The sequence below is a fragment of the Rutidosis leptorrhynchoides genome, chromosome 6 (genome assembly GCF_046630445.1).
Source record: "Rutidosis leptorrhynchoides isolate AG116_Rl617_1_P2 chromosome 6, CSIRO_AGI_Rlap_v1, whole genome shotgun sequence".
NCBI classification, from domain to species: domain Eukaryota; kingdom Viridiplantae; phylum Streptophyta; class Magnoliopsida; order Asterales; family Asteraceae; genus Rutidosis; species Rutidosis leptorrhynchoides.
Window position 1 is genome coordinate 356185894 of NC_092338.1, and position 17755 is coordinate 356203648.

General features: G+C 34.3%; 2 protein-coding genes across 2 annotated transcripts; both read right to left on the reverse strand.

Annotated features, from left to right (window-relative positions):
• Positions 1-3639: 3639 nt before the first annotated feature.
• On the reverse strand, positions 3640-15042 carry LOC139854812 (uncharacterized). The gene is made up of 2 exons (XM_071844094.1): positions 14678-15042; positions 3640-3952 (listed from the first exon to the last, which is right to left on the reverse strand). The coding sequence occupies exons 1-2, from the start codon at positions 15040-15042 to the stop codon at positions 3640-3642; spliced, it is 678 nt and encodes a 225-aa protein (XP_071700195.1).
• Positions 15043-15114: 72 nt separating this feature from the next.
• Positions 15115-16923, reverse strand: LOC139854813 (uncharacterized). The gene is made up of 4 exons (XM_071844095.1): positions 16669-16923; positions 16094-16339; positions 15416-16027; positions 15115-15315 (listed from the first exon to the last, which is right to left on the reverse strand). The coding sequence occupies exons 1-4, from the start codon at positions 16921-16923 to the stop codon at positions 15115-15117; spliced, it is 1314 nt and encodes a 437-aa protein (XP_071700196.1).
• Between the last annotated feature and the right edge of the window lie 832 nt (positions 16924-17755).

A 17755-nucleotide genomic window follows, 5' to 3' on the forward strand; every position in this document is an offset into this window, starting at 1 on the left:
CTAACCTTCGGAAGGGGTTCCTCCGGTTAACGTGATGGATATGAAGGGTGTTGTGGTGGTTGACTTTTGCCGAGCCTCCAAGGTGAGCTTAGAAGAGTGATCAGCGATGGTAAGTATTTGTTGATTGTCCTCTGAATGTGTGATTATGAGTAGTATTTATAGGCATAAGATGATGGTTACCAAGGATAACCACCATTAGCCCACCAACCCACGATTACCACTCCTGGAATCCTCTAATCATGCCCACTACCTACTCCACGTTCTCCTAATTTGTCGGACGGGCGAGCAGCCGAGCTAACCAAGTCAAATGATTAATGGTACGCTACGGGTGGCGTAGCGTAGAAATAATCGTGGCTTGAGATATAAAGTTGACTTAGCAGTAATCTAGCTAGGAGCTGAATCCAAGTGTCCAGCTAGGAGATACACCATGCGTCGCACGTGATGGCCATGGCGGGACGTACGTCATTAAGTCCCCCAGTTTGGTTGGAATCGAATTACCTTTGATTGTAACCAAACTAAATTGAATAAAATACTATAAAAAGCCATCATTACTGACACACCGTAATCGTCAAATCATGTCCCCCTAGGTTTAACTAGGGGATGATGTCAGCAATAATTACTTTTTACAGCTGTAAAATGAAACGCCGCGAATCCAACGGCTGTGGTTTGACCTCCCAGGACACGTGTCCGATCAGGATCAAGGCCCATTAATAGGGCACACGGTAAGCTTGCTCTATAAATACGGCATTTTTAACTCCTCATTTTTACATCTTTCTCTCTGCCTCCTAATTTTTAAATAATTTCTCATCTGCTTTCTCGATACGCGTGCCGTTTTCATTCTAAGGTAAAACTAGAAATGTCTAAGGCTAACGTTACCATCGAAAATACAATCATTACGACAGAACAGATGGAGAAATTCATAGAGGAATATCCGGTACTCCGGGACATACCGACAATGGTAGCATTACCCGGGAAACGTGCCGACTAGCCGCCACAAGGATACTTTACCCTATATTGGAAGGCGGTTGCGTTGGGTAACCTACGCTTCCCTTTGAGCCCGTTTGTGGCACCTGTACTAGACCATTATCACATCAGCGTATCGCAGTTACATCCTCACGCATGGCAGCGTGTTACTATTTCCGAGATGTTTTTTAGGGCACAGAATAGACCGGCGAGTCTGAACATTTTCCGAGCAACGTTCAAGCTTACTGCTTCCGGGAAGGGGTGGTACACTTTCGAGAAAAGTGTAACTTCACCACCAAGAAGTCTCCATCCCTCCACGATTGGAGAGGAATGTTCTTCTTTGCTGGGACCGACCTGTTGGGCGAAGAGCGTGCCCACCTCGCACAATGGCATTTTACACGTACACCTGACGTCTCCAAGACTCCAGACCTTAACCAAGGGGAGCAGGAGCTGTTTAACTTGTGTAAGGACGCCATGCTTGAGATGCATCCTTACGGTGAGGTGATGCTGAAACTTTGCAATGTTCAGCATTATTGGCCTTGGAACGACAGAGTGCCATTGATCCTATGCGACGGAAGGGGTATGATCTTCGTGCCGTAATGTCTTTAAACTTGTAAGTATTCTGTTCGTGTAATTTTTCTAACTCAAATATATTCTTTTGCAGAGATGGATTTTAACAGAGTTCTCCGTCGCCCTACTCTTGATGGCGTTTCCTTCAAGAGATTCACAAACGCCAATCTTTCTGAAGGCCATCCACTAAGGATGCAGAGGTTGTTGCTGGTTCGTCTACCAACGCTGCCAGTGACGTGGCAACAACTCAGCCTACAACCGGCTCAACTCCCGTCACGAATCCGGACCCAATATCCGTTGTTGTCCACATAATTCTACCAGAACAGCAACAACAACAACAACAACAACAACAACAACAACAACAACAGCAGAAACGCCACCGTTCTCCCCCAAAAGTGATCGTCCCGACTGGCAGTCACAAAAAGAAGAAAACACCGCGAGAAGTTGCAGAAAGCAACTTAAAAAATTTTGAGGAGATTCCCAGCAAAGGTGGGTATTATGAAAACCTGATAATAATCCCGCTACGTCACCAGAATCTCAATGGGAGAAACTAATCAAGTTTGTTATTTCTCCAGGGTTACGCATGGGAGTCCCTATTGTTCATCTTCAAGATTCATCTGACGCCCAAGGAAAGGCGTAGGAAAAAGACAAACTGACGATCTCTGGTTCCGGCGGTGCGTCCGGTCAGCATTTCACTTCCTTGGAGGAACCAAATTCTCCCGGCTTCGGTAAACAGCTAACTTTCAGCCACTTGGAGACCATGTGGGATGTGTCTCATAGTAACGCTCTGTCGCAATTTGAGTATCTGCAACGAATTTTCCCTACGGTACTCTATGATGCCGTCAGTGAAATTCCCGATAGCGCCGCTCGCCGCGCCAGGGTTCAGTACATTTATGAAGGGTTGGTGCTGACCCGTGACGAGATTCAGTGGACCATTGACTTGGACCAACGCGCCCATCGCGCGGAAGCTGACAGTAAAGAGCTGAATGTTGAAATTGTCCAAGTCAGGGAAGAGCTGAAGCGTTCTAAGCAAGCCATTGCCGAAGCAGAGGGGGAAAGCAGCAGGCCCTAAAGGAGGCCCAAAGGGCTATCAAAGAGATGGCCTTATGTGCCGAAAAAGAACAAACTGCGCTAAAGGACCTGGAGGCGGCGCATAAAGACCTGGCGGATGAGAAAGCCAGTAAGGATCTCCTCGCCACCGAGAACCAAGAGCTGTCCGCTGCCAATCGAAAGGCAGCGGACGATTTTCAAGAGCTTTACAGCCTCATCCCCTCTATTTTTTCTAAGGCTCTCAAGGCACCGGAGGTGAAGGAGCCGTTTCAGAATTTAGTAGACGCTACAAAGAAGGTGGAGCGTTTCGACGCGTACACCATATTGATGGAATATGTTCAAATAGCGGAACCAATTCCGGAGGTGGTCCGAGAGATAGTGGATGAGGACACCTATGACCTCCATGACGCGGCGGTCAATGCCTGCGCGGCCATTAAGGTGCCGTTTATTGAACAGATTGGGTCGACACCGGACCTTAATTTAACCAAAGTGAAGAAGATGATCCCGTAGTTTTAGGGATTTTTTGTAATTCTGTAATTTTAATTTTAATGTAATGGTTGTATCGAATTAATGAATTTTCAATTTCTTCTGATGCTTGTTTTACCTTTGTAATTGTTCAACTGTTAGGTAGTAAAACGCATTTATATGTACGTCCCGTCATCACGGTAACGTAACATTTATCAAGGTTACACTTGATGATTTGTCGACATTGCATTCATCTACTTAATGCTGGGATTAATGCGACGGATACGAAAACCGGAGGCGTCCCGTTCTGAGGGCTAGGCGTACCTCCAATACGCCTAGCGTCGCCAATGCCGTCCAAAGATTAGATGATGTCTTTGTTCATGGCATAAGTAACTTATGAATGGACTTACATTTATAATGCCGAAGCGCAGCCATAATAGTTACACAATATATGAAAAATGAAAAATGCATTGGATTAAAACAACTTAAAACGAAGTTTAATGCGCGACGCGCTTACATTTGTGGTGATCAATCACAAACTTAGGTAAAATGAAAAAGAAAAGTTTCCAACAATGAAAAATTTCGAAATACTTAAACATAGAACTTCTTTAAGTTGGTTGCGTACCAGGTACGCGGCACAAATTTGCCATCATGCGTCTTTAGGTTATACGCTCCGTTGCCAATTGCTTCTGCAATCACATACGATCCTTCCCAATTGGGTCCAAATTTGCCAGTATCCTCGACCCGGCTGACGTTGTTGTTGCGCCACACAAAGTCACCGGGGCGGAAAGTACGTTCCTTCACACGTTGGTTATAGTATTTGGCAATTTTCTGTTTGTTTGACGCTTCCCTGATAGCGGCGATGTCACGCCTTTCCTCCAACAAGTCCAAATTTTCTTTCAAGCTAATGTGTGATGACCCGGGAATTTTTGACCAAATTTAAACTTAAATCTTATTTGATTTCGATACGATAAGCAAAAATCTGTAACGTTAAGTCTTGAAAGTTCTGAAATTATATTTATGTAGTCAATTACCCTGTAACCATGCCCGATGATTCACGAACTATTGTGTGTAAATAAAAAATGTATATATATATATATATATATATATATATATATATATATATATATATATATATATATATATATATATATATATATATATATATATATATATATATATATATATATATATATATAAATTATTGTGTAATGTATATTATATAGTTATATTACATAAAAATTATTATGTAATACAGTTATATTCAATTTAATTATAAATATAGTTGCTATAATAATATTGTTATTACTTTCAATATTAAATATCAATACTAGTTTTATTAATATTATATTAAATATATACCCTATAAATACGAATTTGATATATAAATTGTTATAGTATTATTACTATTACTAATATTATTATTATCGTTAATAATATTAGTATTATTATTATTATTAATTGTTATAAATTTTATAGTTATTATTATCACTATCACTAATAATAATATTATTATTACTATTATATTATTATTATTATTATTATTATTATTATTATTATTATTATTATTTATAATATCACGAGTATTATTATTATTATTATAATTATATTTATTAATGAATAAGATTAATTATAATATATAAATTCAAATGCATAAATACAGATAAGTTATAAATACAGATAGATATAGTTAAATACATATATACATACGGATATTAAGACTAATTATATAAATACTGATATATATAGATATATATTTACGTGTTTTAATCTGTCCTTTATTTTTCTTTGTTTTTCTGTTTGCTCGTGATACCTATCGACCTCAATCATCACCACAATACAAATTACTCTCAAATCTTGTTGCTGTATATCAATTATTCGTTGTCAAACTATATGGGAGAGACTGCAAAACAAAGGGTTTTAAAAAAAAAAAATTCTCAGTTTCTTTTTTTTTTCTCTGCTCGTACCCCATTTTGCTAATAACTCGATTTTAATTCCAATTAAAATTCTATAAATGCAGAGATGTTCAAAATCCTTAGTCTAAACTACCTGCAAAGTTTGAAGTTCCAAATTGCTATATCGAATTCGAATTTCGAAGTCAAAGTTAAGAATTCAAAAAGTCAACCGTTCGTTTTCAATAAAATTCGATCTTATTTTGATGTTTCCAGTTAAATTGACAATGGAGAAAGTGTCTAGGATTGATTTGAATTATATTTCATGTTTTAACCTTTGCCTAAAACTTTCTAAAAATCGAAATTAGAGTTTGGGTTTTAAATTTTTTTTACGCGAATACAGCAGCACAGCAATTGCTGTTTTCATTTTTTTTTATTTTTCTTTTACTGTTAATTTAAATCATCACAAATAATTGTTTCTGTTTTGTCATTAATCCTAAATTTCGAATTTAATAGCTGTTAAGGGGATTTGATCCCAGGTCGTATATCTTGAAGAAGAAGAAGAGAAAGGGAGAAAAACAGAAGTCGGGTTTTATGTTTTTGGTTTCCGTTTTATTTCGGATTAAGGGCAACAGCCCAATGGTCTGAGGTGTTAGCGGTGTGCGAGTGGTCGGGGGTTCGAATCCCTAATGAGACAGTTTATTTTTTGGGCTTAATTCATTAGAGGTAGTTCATTTTCATTATCATTTTCATTCTTATTATTACTTATTATTGTTATTGTTATTATAAGTTGTTATTAGTATGTTAAAATTTATGATATAATTATTATTAATATCATTTTAGTTATTATTAAGTAATATTACTAAATATTATTATTATTATTAATATTATTATTATTATTATTAGCATTATTAACATAATTATTATTATTATCATTATTATTGATTATTGTTATTATTATGATGATTGTTATTATTATCCAAGTGTTAGAAGAAATAAATATTATCATCACTTAACTAAGTAATAATATTATCATTATAATTATCACTAATATTATTATTAAGTATTAATATTATTATTATAGTTATTATTATTATTATTATTACTAGTATTAGTATTATCATTGTTAGTATTAGTATTATAAATGTTATTATTACAAATATAAGAACTAGGATAAAATCTATTATTAATATCAAAAAATATTAGTATTAGTATCATTTTTATGAGTATTATTAACATATTTAAAAATTTATAATATCCTTATTTTCATTATTATTATCACATGTATTATCATTAATATTATCATAACTATCATTTTTAATCGATATATAATGTACATAGAAAATACTTATTATATATATATCCTAGCTTTATAATCATATATCAAACATAATAACATTTTTTTATATATAAATACTTATATATAACAAATTATTAAACTTTAAATCTAACACTAAACACATAGATAGATATAGATATGGTAATATAACTAAATGTATAGATATTAATTATTTTATATATAACTACCAAATAAACAGATATAACATAAGATATAATATATATAAATAAAATACATATTTTTTTTTAAAATGGAATTTTGTATAAAATTTATATAACTACAAACACCTAAATATTATATAATTAATAAATGAAATTATGAAATTTCCATTATATGTTTTAATAGATATACCATTGATATAGGTTCGTGAATCCGAGGTCAAACCCTGTTTTGTTCAGTGTCGTCATATGTATTTTTACTACAAAATACATTAGGTATGCAATAAATCTTCCGCTGTGCATTTACTCATTTTAAGGACATTACTTGGAGTCATTCATAGCATATTTCAAAAGACGTTGCATTCGAGCCATCAAGTTCATCAAGATTATTATTAAGTCAATTATAGTTGGATATATTATGAAATGGTATGCATGTCATCAACTTTCATTGTAAAGAAAGATTGTCTTTTAAAATCGAATGCAATGTTTGTAAAATGTATCATATAGAGGTCAAGTACCTCGCAATGTAAACAACTGTTGTGAATGGTTTATAATCGATATGGACTTCGTCCGGATGGATTAGGACGGGTCTCTACAGTTGGTATCAGAGCAGAGGTCTTAGCGAACCAGGTCTGCATTAGTGTGTCTAACTGATAAGTCGTTAGGAGGCATTAGTGAGTCTGGACTTCGACCGTGTCTGCATGTCATAAGTTTTGCTTATCATTTCTAGTCAGAAATCATTTGCTTATCATCCTTAGTAAATTACCTGCTCATTATTCTTAGTCTAGACACATCTTATTGCATTGACTGCATGAAAAGTGTATAGACAAAATTCATATCTTAGCGTATCTGCTAATTCATATCTTAGCGTATATGTTATTGTTATCTTTGCCTGACAGCTTCCGTAGATTCCTCCGTAACTTATGAGATTTTAGTATTATATATGTATATGTAAATTAGGTATTGCAGGATACTAATCTACATTCTATAATCTATTTCTTATCGAAAATCCTTCATCTGATCGTACGAGATGAATCCCTCAACTAGATCGAGTCCCTCGGATTCCGACAGCTATTCCGATAGTTATCCCGACAGTTATTCAGAATGGATAGTCATCTAAGCTCCGGAAGCAACGACACCAGAATGAATCAACCAATCATCCATCCCTAATTCATCTGATGGATTCATAGTCGACTTAATCAATGGAGACGCGCAGAAGGCGATCCCATCCACTAACCGAATTCACCTTTTGGCGAAGAACCTGAAGCACTTACCGGCGAACCTATTCGTAACACCATTTCACCCTCATTTCCCAGATATCTCGCCATGACTATATCATAAATCAGTTTCTAAACCTTATTCATCCGCTCGTTCCGATCGACAATCATCCTAGAGTAATGGAAGAAGTCAATGAGCTTTGCGCCCAAGTTATAGCTTTGGAAAATATGGCGCAAAATTTACCAGCTTCAGCAACATCACCGGCACCAACAGTACCATCAATAACAGCACCAGTACCACCAACAACCCAAGTTCAAACATCACACGCCTCAACATCTCATTTTGTACCTCGAGCATGATCATCGTTCTACGTATCGTTCTACATCAATTATCTTCGTTCTTCATGGCGATTATATAATCTCTAATGTTTTAGAGATTATATACTCTTGTTCTAACGGTAAATCAAATGAGTCTAATATCATTTTGACTCATTAAATCCATGATTACATCTGAAGAAAATATATATGTATATATGTTTTCATAAAGGTTGTAATTAAAAATTCTTTCGTACAAACTGTTAATGATGAAAATATTTTAACGGGTAGGTAATACCCGAGAAATATTTAGATTTCATATTAATAAGTTACACTGTATATTCTTCGAATCAGATTCAACAGTCATTTACTATCCTATTTACAACTACTGATATATGTATCTGTTCACCGAAGAATAACCATTTTCATTCAATTTCATATTTGAATTTTGATCTATCAGAATCCAACAAGTGGCATGTTGAAGAAAACATTGGACAAAATAAAAGTTGTTAGAAACAAACAAATTAACTATGAGAAATTTTGTTAAGAATCCACGCTAACTGTTCCTAGCAAATTGTTCCTAGCTAACTGATTACATTTTATTAATCGCAATTTAATTATCGCAATTTACATTCTCGCAATTTTATTTATCGTCATTTAATTTCTGTTATTTACTTTACGCACTTTATTTATCGTCATTTAATTTCTGTTATTTATTTTTACGCACTTTAAATATCGGGACAAGTATATAAGGTTTTGACATATCATATCGACGCATCTATATATATTATTTGGAATAACCCTAGACACTCTATATGCAGTAATGATCGAGTTCTCTATACAGGGTTGGGGTTGATTCTACAATAATATATATAGTTTGAGTTGTGATCGAGTCTGAGACATGTACACGGGTCACGATACGTATTAATTAATTCGAATATTATATATTAAACTATATATGAATTATTGGACTGTCAACTGTGGACTATCGACTGTGGACTAAGAACATTGGACAATCAAATTGAATTAAAATATTGATTATAACATATGAAACTAAACAATTCTTCAAGTTTGCCACTTGATTTCATTCTAAACCTCATTTGTATCTTGACGATTCCAATCTGCGTACAAACCATTTATGATTCTTGAAAACACATCAATCGAGAGGATGAACCGACCGTACTTCATCTACAGAAGAAAAGATTGATGCATATAGTGATGCACCTGAAAACACTCGAAACCCGAGTAAACGTTTAACATGTATCTGTGCTAATTACTTTAATGTTATTATTACCCAAAATAACTTGGTGATTCCTTTCAAAGTAGCAAATTTTGTCACAGCTCCAGCAAGTCAACTTCGAATTTTCGTCCGAAACAACCTTATTATAGCCTTGATATATATGCGTGCTCTTTTATTGTTACCGGGGAACCATTTATATTCCGCCATATTACCAGCAAATGTAACAGCAACCACGTCGCTCCTTGGTTTAAATCTCTCCGACAAATCACTATATTTATCTATTGAAGTCTCATCATGTACTCATTAGCATCTTGTAACAAGAATTGCCATACCAATTACCGGGAATAAGCAAATCTGTATTGTGAATCTCGCAACGTTTCCACATCAACAGTTATATGTATCCATATAACATTTATCTCTTAGAACTATGATCTTTCATTCTGAAATTCTGAAAAGCACCTAGTCTATAAATCAATACCACAAATTCTGAAAAAGCTGAATACAGCGGCAAAAACTGTACACGACCTTAACTGTCAAAAGTTTGATGATAAAGAATGGAGTATTGAAAACACTCAATAGAAAATTTAGTACCGAAAAGCGGATTATGCGAAACTATGAAGGAAGTCGTGACAAATCACAAAGAATAAGTTTGATTTCAAAGAATCCAAATATTTAAATGCCTGCTGAAGTCTTTAACGAATATCTTGTTCCTTACTCCAAACTCTTGCGGACAAATTTTCTTCACCATCCTTCGATATTAGAAATTCTAAGATATCATAGTATCATTCATTATAAATATCCTCCATATTTCTGAAGATATTTTTATAACTATTCTTATCTGAAATCATTAATCTCTTCGTGCTATCAGTGTTACATCACATAGAAACTGTTAGTTTCTATATTCTGTAAACTTTCGAGTTTAAAATACGAATATTTTGAAGTAGTGTTGGGAACTGATGCATGAGTTAGTATAATATAATGACACTTGATCAACGTGATTATATTACAGTAAGTCATGCTGAGTTCTAATGGGACGTGATGATTCACAGATCATAACGTCATCATGTGCCATGTTACATAACTCTTTCATTCTACTTAACCTCTGAACAGATCAAGAAAATATATTCTTGATAGTTTCATCCTCAGGGATTCTGGTAATTTGACAAAATCAAATCGTGCTACTACCTTTTATTTCTACCTTGTATATTATGATAATTCAAAACTCCATACCTATGAAGTCTGGACCATTACTTGTGAAAAGAAAACAAAAGCATGAAGTTACGAAAGAGAAAGGGGGCATAAATCGCAGCAAATAGGAGAGAGCATTAACTATGGATGACAATGATTATAGGAGACAGAAGCAGGGACATCGAAATATAAGGGAAGATATAAAACCCAACAACAACACCGAAATTACAAACTGTGGATATCAGTGCGTATAGCAATATAAAGACACGGGAGGATTATAAATACAATAATCCCTAGAGCATAGTAGAAATAAACAGATTCTTCCGGTGGGAGTTGGAAAAGAAGAACGATCATTGCGATAGTCAGAATAAGAACAAGGATTAGAACCGGATTAAGCATTATTATAATCTTTTGGATATATGAACTGAGAAAGAAGGTATAGAAGTGGTGGAAACTAATGGAACGGAAAAGGTAAATTTATAATGGAAATATCAGACAGAGTAATCGAGGCAGATCACCGTATTTAATTATAGAGATCTTAATTTCCTTATTCACCGAAGAATCAAATCTTTTAGATTTCAAAAATTTTCTTAAAATCCCTTGAACTCCGAAATTCAACCAAGACAACGTCAAAAGTTAAAACGAAACTTCATTTATTCATTTCACTCTTTTGTGATAGATTCATTCGTGCTCTTCGAATAATCGAATTATTTTATTTGTATTATTCAATAATGATACAACTCTATTTATCAGCTCATATTCGTCAGGAAAACATATTTATTGTTAGCCATGACGACCTCACTCAAATTTCGGGACGAAATTTCTTTAACGGGTAGGTACTGTGATGACCCGGGAATTTCCGACCAAATTTAAACTTAAATCTTATTTGATTTCGATACGATAAGCAAAAATCTGTAACGTTAAGTCTTGAAAGTTCTGAAATTATATTTATGTAGTCAATTACCCTGTAACCATGCCCGATGATTCATGAACTATTGTGTGTAAATAAAAAATGTATATATATATATATATATATATATATATAAATTATTGTGTAATGTATATTATATAGTTATATTACATAAAAATTATTATGTAATACAGTTATATTCAATTTAATTATAAATATAGTTGCTATAATAATATTGTTATTACTTTCAATATTAAATATCAATACTAGTGTTATTAATATTATATTAAATATATACCCTATAAATACGAATTTGATATATAAATTGTTATAGTATTATTACTATTACTAATATTATTATTATCATTAATAATATTAGTATTATTATTATTATTAATTGTTATAAATTTTATAGTTATTATTATCACTATCACTAATAATAATATTATTATTATTACTATTATATTATTATTATTATTATTATTATTATTATTATTTATAATATCAAGAGTATTATTAGTATTATAATTATATTCATTAATGAATAAGATTAATTATAATATATAAATTCAAATGCATAAATACAGATAAGTTATAAATACAGATAGATATAGTTAAATACAGATATACATACGGATATTAAGACTAATTATATAAATACTGATATATATATATATATATATATATATATATATATATATATATATATATATATATATATATATATATATATATATATATATATATATATATATATATATACATATATTTACGTGTTTTAATCTGTCCTTTATTTTTCTTTGTTTTTCTATTTGCTCGTGATACCTATCGACCTCAATCATCACCACAATACAAATTACTCTCAAATCTTGTTGCTGTATATCAATTATTCATTGGCAAACTATATGGGAGAGACTGCAAAACAAAGGGTTTAAAAAAAAAAATTCTCAGTTTCTTTTTTTTTTCTCTGCTCGTACCGCATTTTGCCAATAACTCAATTTTGAATTCCAATTAAAATTCTATAAATGCAGAGATGTTCAAAATCCTTAGTCTAAACTACCTGCAAAGTTTGAAGTTCCAAATTTCTATATCGAATTCGAATTTCGAAGTCAAAGTTAAGAATTCAAAAAGTCAACCGTTCGTTTTCAATAAAATTCGATCTTATTTTGATGTTTCCAGTTAAATTGACAATGGAGAAAGTTTCTAGGATTGATTTGAATTATATTTCATGTTTTAACCTTTGCCTAAAACTTTCTAAAAATCGAAATTAGAGTTTGGGTTTTAATTTTTTTTACGCGAATACAGCAGCACAGCAATTGCTGTTTTCATTTTTTTTTATTTTTCTTTTACTGTTAATTTAAATCATCACAAATAATTGTTTCTGTTTTGTCATTAATCCTAAATTACGAATTTAATAGCTATTAAGGGGATTTGATCCCAGGTCGTATATCTTGAAGAAGAAGAAGAGAAAGGGAGAAAAACAGAAGTCGGGTTTTATGTTTTTGGTTTCCGTTTTATTTCGGATTAAGGGCAACAGCCCAATGGTCTGAGGTGTTAGTGGTGTGCGAGTGGTCGGGGGTTCGAATCCCTAATGAGACAGTTTATTTTTTGGGTTTAATTCATTGGAGGTAGTTCATTTTCTTTATCATTTTCATTCTTATTATTACTTATTATTGTTATTGTTATTATAAGTTGTTATTAGTATGTTAAAATTTATGATATAATTATTATTAATATCATTTTAGTTATTATTAAGTAATATTACTAAATATTATTATTATTAATATTATTATTATTATTATTAGCATTATTAACATAATTATTATTATTATCATTATTATTGATTATTGTTATTATTATGATGATTGTTATTATTATCCAAGTGTTAGAAGAAATAAATATTATCATCACTTAACTAAGTAATAATATTATCATTATAATTATCACTAATATTATTATTAAGTATTAATATTATTATTATAGTTATTATTATTATTATTATTATTATTATTACTAGTATTAGTATTATCATTGTTAGTATTATTATTATAAATGTTATTATTACAAATATAAGAACTAGGATAAAATCTATTATTAATATCAAAAAATATTAGTATTAGTATCATTTTTATGAGTATTATTAACATATTTAAAATTTTATAATATCCTTATTTTCATTATTATTATCACATGTATTATCATTAATATTATCATAACTATCATTTTTAATCGATATATAATGTACATAGAAAATACTTATTATATATATATATATATATATATATATATATATATATATATATATATATATATATATATATATATATATATATATATCCTAGCTTTATAATCATATATCAAACATAATAACATTTTTTTTTATATATAAATACTTATATATAACAAATTATTAAACTTTAAATCTAACACTAAACACATAGATAGATATAGATATGGTAATATAACTAAATGTATAGATAATAATTATTTTATATATAACTACCAAATAAACAGATATAACATAAGATATAATATATATAAATAAAATACATATTTTTTTTAAAAATGGAATTTAGTATAAAATTTATATAACTACAAACACCTAAATATTATATAATTAATAAATGAAATTATGAAATTTCCATTATATGGTTTAATAGATATACCATTGATATAGGTTCGTGAATCCGAGGCCAAACCCTGTTTTGTTCAGTGTCGTCATATGTATTTTTACTAAAAAATATATTAGGTATGCAATAAATGTTCCGCTGTGCATTTGCTCATTTTAAGGACATTACTTGGAGTCATTCATAGCATATTTCAAAAGACGTTGCATTCGAGTCGTCAAGTTCATCAAGATTATTATTATTAAGTCAATTATAGTTGGATATATTATGAAATGGTATGCATGTCGTCAACTTTCGTTGTAAAGAAAGATTTTATTTTAAAATCGAATGCAATGTTTGTAAAATGTATCATATAGAGGTCAAGTACCTCGCGATGTAAACAACTGTTGTGAATCGTTTATAATCGATATGGACTTCGTCCGGATGGATTAGGACGGGTCTCTACATAATGACATTGGACTCATCATTGAATTCCAGTACACGTTGGGTTGGGACAGCAATTCCAGCTGGTATCACTGTCTCGGTACCGTAAACAAGGCTGATGGCATTTTTCTATTGCTCCCTTTTGGTGTAGTCCGGAATGCCCATAAGACTTGCGAAACTCATCTGCCCAACCCTTCCTATTCGTGTCCAACCTTTTCCTTATCCCGGCAACGATATCTCTGTTGGTAACTTCGACCTGCCCATTTGCCTATGGATGGGCAACGGAACTGAAGGTTTGTTTGATATTCAACCCGTCACACCATGACCGAAACGGATCGTGAGCGAACTGTTTGCCGTTATCACTTACAATTTCATGTGGTATTCCGAAACGGCACACGATTTCCTCCCAAATAAAATTCACAATCTGTTTACCCGTTATGCTTTTCAATGGTTTGGCTTCAACCCACTTGGTGAAAAAGTCAATTGCAACGATCAAGTGTTTTCCATCCGGGAAGGGTCCCACCAAATCGATTGCCCACTTGTAAAAGGGCCAAGCAGACGTGACGGGAATTAGCTCATGTTCCGGCATGTGAATTTGTGGAGCGTGACATTGGCATGAAGCACAAGCTTTGATGATTTCTTTCGTGTCACGGTACATAGACGGCCAAAAATACCCTAGCCGCATTATCTTTCCCACAACGGTCCTAAATCCTGCATGCATGCCACAAGTCCCTTCATGCACCTCCCTTACGATTGTTTATGCCTCGCTTGGACCGACACACCTTAAAAGTGGTGCTGTGAAGGATTTCTTGAACAGAACTCCATCCCTTAACATGTACAAAGGTGCTTTCATACGAATCTTACGGGTCGTTGCCCCGTCGACTGGCAACGTCCCGGTCTTAAGATACGTAATGATGGGACTCATCCATGTCTCGACCTCCTCTACGGGGGCCACTTCCTGTAACATTATTTTGTAAGAAAATCAGTACATAATAGTGTACGTTATGTTTTAAGCAGATTATGTGTATAGTGTATTTGTTATCGAAGCGAGTCGATACCTGTACCACGTCAGTGGATTTTTGACTAAGGACCTCCACCCAAACATCCTTGGAGAAGTGGCTGAACACGCTTGACGTTAGTTTGCTGAGTGCGTCGGCCTTTTTATTCAAGGATCGCTGCACTTGCGTCATCGAGAAAAGCTCGAATTTGTTGGCCATTTCTTCCGCCAACCTCAAATAATTTTGTATGGCCGGATCTCTAGCTTCAAACATCCCGTTCATCTGATTTGCCATAAGTTGGGAATCAACTGACACCTTCAGGTTTTTAATTCCCATCTTCTCAGCCATTCTTAAACAAGACAGCAATGCCTCATATTCTGCTTCATTATTGGAGGTGGGGAACTCGAAACACAACGCGTAGGTATGTTCCTCACCGTCCGGGCCAATTAAAATTAGACATGCACCCGCTCTGTCAGTAAATAGTTCCCACGTGACGGTATTTGGTACTTCTTCGACAACCGGCTCTGGTGGCGCGGCGCATATAAATTCAACCATAAAATCTGCCATGATCTGGCCTTTGACAGCGGTACAGGGGGCGTAATGGATTTCATGTTCTCCCAATTCGATTGCCCACTTAGCTAGCCTGCCAGAAACCTCCGGTTTGCTCAATACCTGCATAAAAAATCTATTAGAATAAATTTCCTCCAACGTGCTCCGGTCTCAATCGCCGTACCGTACCTGTTTAATAGGTGAATCAGTTAGCACCAGCATTGGGTGCGCTTGAAAGTACCGTCTCAACCGTCTTGCGGTGTGGAATAATGCGAAAATAAGCTTCTCGATCGGCTTGTAATTAACTTCGCCATGTTGTAGCACTTTGCTCACAAAATAAACTGGCATCTGCGTGCCACCGCGTTCCACGATGAGCACCGAGCTGATAGCCTCGGTTCCTGCCGCCAGATAAATTGTCAAAGTTTGCCCTGAAAGCTTGACATGTTAGTATCACAAGATTTATAGATTCATAAAAAATAAACACAGAACGGTTATTTTACCCGATACCAGTGCCGTCAGTGTCGGCAACGTCCTGATCAAGGCCTTTATTTCATGGAAAGCATGATCTGCTTCAGGAGTCCAATCGAAATTTCATCCCACGTTTTCCTTCAACACTTTGAAGAAGGGAAGTGACCGTTCCGCCACCTTTGACAGGAATCTGGACAACGCTTCCAGCTTGCCGTTCAGACTTTGCACATCCTTTCAAGTTCGCGGTGCTACCATCTTATCAATAGCTTGAATTTTCTTAGGATTTGCCCGGATACCACGCGTCGTGACAACGTGCCCAAGAACTTTCCCTCCTCAAATCCAAAACTACACTTCTCCGGATTCAGCTTCATGTTGATTTTTCGTAGCGAGTCGAACGTTTCCTGAATGTCTTTCAAAAGGTCCGTTTCGGTGTGACTTTTGATTACTATATCATCGACGTATGCTTCCACGTTTCGACCGATCTGTTCTTTGAACGCAGCGTCGATGACCCGTTGGTACGTTGCACCGGCGTTTTTCAAACCAAAGGGCATCTTTTTGTAACAAAAAATGCCTTAATATGTGTGGAACGCGGTTTTGTCTTCGTCGCGTTCTACCATTTGGATCTGGTGATAGCCTTTATAAGCATCAAGGAAACATTTGAAACGAAAACCAGCCAAAGACTCTACCTTCCAGTCTATCTCTAGTAACGGATAAATGTCCTTGGGACAAGCCTTATTGATGTCTTTGAAGTCAACACACATCCGCCACGAGCTATTCGCCTTTTTAACCAGCACCGGATTAGCAACCCATGTTTGGTATTTAACTTCTCGTAGTATATCTTCTTGTACCAACTTTTCCACTTCATTCCTTAGGAAGGCGTTACGTTCCGGCGCCATGCCTCGTTTCTTTTGCCGTACTGGAGTCAAACTCGAGTTGGCATTTAAACGATGTTCTGCGATGGCACGAGGTACTCCCGTCATATCTGACTCCAGCCACACAAATGCGTCAGCGTTATTTGCCAAAAGTTCACATAACGCACTTTTCGTCGAGTCGGTGAGTATGTGCCCAATCTATACCATTTTCTCAGGAAAGGAATGGTTGATGATAACGCTTCCCCCTACTCAATCGGCGCCGTCGGTTGTAGCGGCTGTTCAACCAGGCCTACAACCGAGACCCGATCGGAGAAAACAGTTGCGACGCCTAACAGTGTCGGGAATTTCATCATTTCATGCACAGTGGAAACTATCGCGCCGAATTCGCATAACGCTTCCTGTCCCATAATAATGTTATACTTCGAATGACTTCTAACGACCACGAAATTTAAAGCCACTGTTCGTCGCTTCTCATTTTCCTCTAACTTAACGTCAATACCTACTCGGCCCA

Coding starts and splice junctions, on each gene's coding strand:
- LOC139854812 (XM_071844094.1), bottom strand. CDS start 15,042: ATGCGGCTAGGGTATTTTTGGCCGTCTATGTACCGTGACACGAAAGAA. Junction 3,953..14,677: donor CACGATCCGTTTCGGTCATG/GTGTGACGGGTT, acceptor ATCACACATTAG/CTTGAAAGAAAATTTGGACT.
- LOC139854813 (XM_071844095.1), bottom strand. CDS start 16,923: ATGCCCTTTGGTTTGAAAAACGCCGGTGCAACGTACCAACGGGTCATC. Junction 16,028..16,093: donor CTGATTCACCTATTAAACAG/GTACGGTACGGC, acceptor TTTTTTATGCAG/GTATTGAGCAAACCGGAGGT. Junction 15,316..15,415: donor AATCCACTGACGTGGTACAG/GTATCGACTCGC, acceptor ATAATGTTACAG/GAAGTGGCCCCCGTAGAGGA.